At 24.0% G+C, this 6,080-nt stretch overlaps 1 protein-coding gene across 1 annotated transcript; it reads right to left on the reverse strand.

Moving 5' to 3' along the window:
• Positions 1–2,714: 2,714 nt before the first annotated feature.
• Positions 2,715–5,285, reverse strand: LOC135924234 (uncharacterized). The gene has a single exon (XM_065459285.1). It carries the CDS (start codon positions 5,283–5,285, stop codon positions 2,715–2,717), a length of 2,571 nt encoding a protein of 856 aa, XP_065315357.1.
• Between the last annotated feature and the right edge of the window lie 795 nt (positions 5,286–6,080).

The raw sequence follows: 6,080 nt of genomic DNA on the forward strand, positions 1-6,080 counted from the left end.
AAATATTGTATCCAATCACATATTTTTATTGATGATTTTAGGATTGTATCAACCTCTTATATCATAATAATAATATTTTTATATCAATATCACACATAAATAGTATTTATATGAATATGATTAACAATATAATTATATATGATCTATGATGCTACAATATTAACCATATTAGAGCAATATAAGCAATGTGATCAAATATCATGCTCATTTCCTAAATCTAAATTAAATTTTTTAAAATTATATATAGGTTTTAACTTTTGACATTGTTTAATAAAATTCTTTTGTTAATTATTTACAATTTAAGTGAATAATAAATTCGTTTTATTACTTGAATAATTTAAATTATGACCTTTGTGTCTAATGTAATAAATGATTATTAATATATGTTAGGGACTCAAGTTGGGGCTGTAGCAAAAATATACAAGGCTCTCATTAATTTCGAATAGTAAAGTATTCTATTTCAAATAGGTTTCTATTTTAAATTTTAGCAGAAGATATAAATAATTTAAATATTACTTATAGAAATTTAAAGTATATTTTCTTACATTTTTTTAAACACACTGATAGATGTAATAAAATTTTATCAACCAAAGTAAATTCTATTTAATTTATTTCCACTAATAACTACTATGATTAAGTAAATTTTCTACATGAAATGTTCAGATATCCAAAGAGACAGAATTTGATGAAAATTATTCATGACTTTTTGTACTATGAAGAAACTGCAAAATGCACGCCTAACAAGTTGTGGCCTTCTACATCAAATTGCTACAGTATTTATAGATCTAGAAGAGTCTATGTTGAGTGCCCTTGGAGAAATATAAGAATGGCTTGAACCAGATATTTTACCTGACGCTGATACGTTATTAAATTTAATACGACATCATTGGAGTGTATAAAAATTTTGCTGAAGTTATGAGAATCACGAATATTATTAAATTACAATTTAGAAAACTAAAAGATAGTATCGATCATAAATTTCATGAAATTTATGTGATTATTGAGGAGAAAGTGAAATTATGATTTTGAGATTCACTTGCACTTAGACAAACAAATCATTTTAATATTAAAGTAAACTTAATTGAGGATTATTATAAAAAATACATTTATTTAAATTTAAGATACATTTTTGACTCAAGTAAATGAACGATTTGTATTTCATCATATGGCTATTATTTTTTAAATTCTTTTGAGGATATATTAAATCATGATATTGAAAAAATTAAATATTTAGCTAAATTTTATTTAGAGAATATAAAGGTATCTGAAGCCAATTAATTCTAAAATTTAAATCTTGGTATGAAAGATTAATTTTTGTAGATAATCCTACAAGAAACGTAATCAAAACATTTTATACTTTGAAATATATTTAAAAAATTTTTCCAAATACATTAATTACTGCATGTTCTGGCACAATACCAAGCACATGAGAGGACCTTTTCTTCATAACGGGGTAAACTAACCACGACATCTTGAAATCGATTGAATTGACTACATCGAGATTTAATCACCAATATAGAATAAATTATTGAAAAATTGAAGCAATAGCAAAAATAAAAATTTATGAGAGCGAAATTATGTTTAACCTTTAAATCATCATATAAATCTATATTTTCCTGCAATTTACATGCCGGTTTATAAAGTTGTAATATTTTTTAACAATATTATATTGGCTCTTATATTTTGTATTTTAAATGATGTTAAATTTATGATTTAATAAAATCATTTTAATGTAAAATATATACCACCCTCCCACACCACCCATGTAGAAAATTCCTGGCTATGCAAGTGATGATATTCCCCACTCTTTTATAAATATTAAATGTTACTACCTCATTTCCCAGTTCAGTCTCAATCTATTGTATAGATGAATTATTGATAAGTACAATAGTATATGAATAAATTATCATTTATCTTACATCTTAACATTAAATATATTAACTAATAAGAGGATTGACTAAATTGATAGAAATATTTATAACTAAAATAAAATATTGTTTTCATATCTAAATGTAAATATTGATAAATGATATAAAAAATGCAGCGTATTCACAAGTATAGTTCGAGTAGTTGACAAAATACAATTTTCGATTTATATTGTTATTCACAAAAATAGCAATAATAATTAATTTTAATATACTATTCCTATGGTATTAGACATTTTTTTAAAATAAGCTTCCACTTTGGCTAACATAGCAAGCATAAATTTATATAACAATAAAAATGATATAAAATGGGATTAATTTTTTATTTATTTCATTATTAAATAGATTCGATTTAAATGAATAAGTAATAATCTCTGTAAATTAAATTTCATTTCATGAAATATCATGAAAGCAGAAATTGTATATTTGATTACGATTAGTCTCAATGATTCTTCGGCATATTTTTATTACTTTACATTGAGGAAAGATATTATTATCACGTTTTTTAATAAAGTAAGTGGTGGAAAAACAAAAAGGGAAATCAATATAGACAAAAATTTTATTATAATGATTATTATTTAACATTTACAATTACTAATTATGCAAAGATAAATTTATTTAAAGATAATATCAATCATTTAGCTTTATCGATAATGAATTGATTTTTAAATGCAGGACGTTGAACATAACTAAACGTAAATAGTTAAAAATATAATATTAAATCTTGAGAAATTATTTTAAAATATGATCACATTTATAGATAATTATTATTAGGTTAAGAAAAATAACTTAAAAACCCAATGAGCCTATAAAATTACTACTATATTTAAATAAGGAACATGAGAAAAGTTTGGAGAAAATTAGTTTAAATTCTTTTTTAAAGTTATCGTTTAACCATCCATAAAGAATTGGATTAGAACATGCAGAACTCATTCCAAAAAGATGACAACAAGCGTATATTAAAGGTATGTTCAAATTTTGAAATAAAGTTGAAGATGAAACTGATTCCATATCTGACAGAAGGTTAAATAAGTTTAATGGCAACCAACTAATTGTGAAAACTAATGCAATGCTCATCAATAACATGTTAGTTTTGCGATTCTTTTGATTACGCTTTTCATATGCTTTATTAACGCTGCATAAGGGGGCTCTTTTGTAACCAAATATTTTACTTTTAAATATTGTCGAATCATAGCATCTATCCCATTTTTCAGAACTAAATTTTGATTTTGTGAAAAATAATGAATTATTAATAGTTACGATAGATTTTTTATGATAAGGATTTTTTTTGGCGTCCTCCTTTGATTTCATTAAATAAATATTATTCAAATTTGTAACTTTTTTAATTTTGTTAGAATTTTTTAGAAAGTATTCTAACCGTTTATCTTTAAGAGTTGGTAACCCCGATTGAACATTTAAACATGGATGGTCATTAAAGGTTGATAACATAGTTGATTGTTCTTCATCCACATTTAATAATCTAGATTTTTCTATGTAAAAATCATTCAGATTAGTTTCACAAGTTTCATTGTTAACTGTGATATAGAGAGGCTTCGTTTTTATATCACAATATCTATTATTAATAACTTGGTGAGTTGTTTTAAAAGTTTCATCTAATAATGGAGAATCATTTTTGTTTTCTGAATCTAGTTGATTTAAAATATCTTGGTGATCATTATTAATTTGACGTTTCTGATAATTTTTACTTCTAATATTTTTGAACAAGGTAAACCTATTGAATTTAATTGATTTCGAACCTTTAATAATAGGTTTAATATTTTGATGCATTAAAGTATGTTTTTTCGTAAGATATTCTTGAGCGCGCAATTTTAGAGCGATTCTGATATAAGATATCGTGACTATTAAAAAGGGTAAAACGTATTGAAACAACAACGAACATAATGAATATAGACTTCGTCCTTTTGTACCTGTTGGCCAATTTTCATAACATATTTTATAACCAAATAATTCTATAGGAATTACAGAGTGATAAATAAATAAAGGGGTAGCCATAGCTAAAGATACTAGCCATATTATAACTAATCCAATCTTAAATCTATAAAATATTTTCATAATGTGAACTCTCCAACATATAAACAAATGTGTTAACGATGTTAAACATGAAGATATTATATTATAATCATTTGATAAGTTTGTATTTGGCATAGATTTATTTTCCTCATAAAAAGTAGGACAACTGATAATATTTGAACCTATTGATAAACATTTAAATGTATTAGAAGTATTTTGTTCTTCATTACCTGTAGAAATGCAAGATAAATTTTTGTTTGGCTCAAAATCTGCATCCTCAGTTTTCATGTCAGGAGAATTGGCACTTGATTTAATGTTCGTAAGTGAATAAGCCAAAGGGTTTGATATACGCGATGATGGATGCTTGAATAAGGAAGCTAACAAAGGAATATATTGTGTGCTTAATTTTTTTAAATTAATAATTTTGGGATTTTTTTTATAATTGTCTGGTTTATTATTGCTATCCATTGTGGTTTTGGGTATAGATGTTCGAGCCTTTATATTATGAGGAAATTTAGAATGAGTTAAATGGGATGTTGGATATAGAATAACCTGGTGCCTGTCAACAGCTATTGCTGTTATATTCATCGTCGAAACAAATACATTAGTAGCCTGAAGTGAAGAAATCAGTCTACACATAAACAAACCTAATATCCAATCTTTTTTAACAAGACTAGATATGGTGAATGGACTAGTAAAGAGGCACAAAATTAAATCGGAGAAAGCCAAATTTAATATGTAAATATTCCTGGGTGATTTTCTCATACGTTTATTAAAAATTAAAGCAATGAGGACTAAACCGTTACCTATTGTACCTATAAGACTAACCAAACTATAAATAACAATTAAAATAATTTCGGTGTTAGATTCAAATCGCCGTTTATTTATGTTTGGCATTACAAATGATTTACCTATATTATTTGCATTAGGCGATAATAAAATGTTTGGATCAAAGTTTGAAAGGTCGAATCCTTTATCCATTCCTATGTAATTTGAATTTGGTTTTATAGTTGTATTAATGTTGCCTAAGATAACTGGATTTATTTTCAACTCTTTGGTTATATTAATTAATAATAGACTCCTTTTATATAAATTTCTATTCGCAATATTAAATCTTGATTTATTAAAATTTTGATTAAGTTGCATTGAAGTAATATTAGATAATTTTTTGTTGCTGGAAAAGATTTTCTCGAAATTATCAATTAGCCACATAGTTTTGTTATCATTATATAATGTATTATTTACATTTAAACTATATTGAGAATTAAGACCATAATGGTCTATTATCAAAGTTTTTAGCAGTAATACTATTTTCAGATATTCTTCCATTAAGCGCACGTATAACAAATTATTCAATTTAGATCCACTATATTATGAAGAATAATCCCATCTGTTATATTATAAAATATATAATATAAAAATAACGTATCGTTATGACGTTGATATGAGGGCAAGATTATATAAAATAAATTAAGAGCTATATGGGAAATTTTTTAACTTTCGCTTGTAAAATTAAAAATAAATAAACTTATCGAATATCTATAATAAATTTGAAAAATATTTAAATATCGAACTTTATTATTTTTTAAATTTATTATAAAAAAATTGGAATAAAATTAATGCTTAATGTTTTCTTTAATTTTTTTAAATGGTCAATTGTCACAGTGATAAAAAGGTGCGTTTATAACTAATTTTCTTGATAATCACTTATTAATTGTAAACTTATTAACCTATTATTGATTATTTTCAATAATTCTTAAAGATTTCAGATTTTGTTTTAGAGATAATTTGATAATGCATAATTGTTTATATAAAATTAAGTTAACTAAATTAAAAAATTCAGAATAGTTAATTTCTCATATAAAAAAAAATCTAACTTTATTTTTTTAAAGAATTTTTAATTAGTTTTAATATTATTTGGACAGGATAAAAAGAACACATTATAAGAATTGTTTAAACACCTAGCACCAATAATACATTAGAAGAAAAAATGTGATAATTAATGTTGAAAATACTTTAAAATAAAATATTTATAATTTCATTTCCAAATTATTGCTCAGAAAATTGTAGAAAAATAGTCTATGCTAAAATAATTTCTGGAAAATCCTAAATCCTAATTCTTTA

This window comes from Gordionus sp. m RMFG-2023, chromosome 2, assembly GCF_954871325.1.
Source record: "Gordionus sp. m RMFG-2023 chromosome 2, tfGorSpeb1-WG-v2, whole genome shotgun sequence".
Classification (NCBI taxonomy): Eukaryota; Metazoa; Nematomorpha; class Gordioida; order Chordodea; family Parachordodidae; genus Gordionus; species Gordionus sp. m RMFG-2023.

Bases quoted from the DNA above. Each gene is read 5' to 3' on its own strand.
- LOC135924234 (XM_065459285.1), bottom strand. From the start codon at position 5,285: ATGGAAGAATATCTGAAAATAGTATTACTGCTAAAAACTTTGATAATA.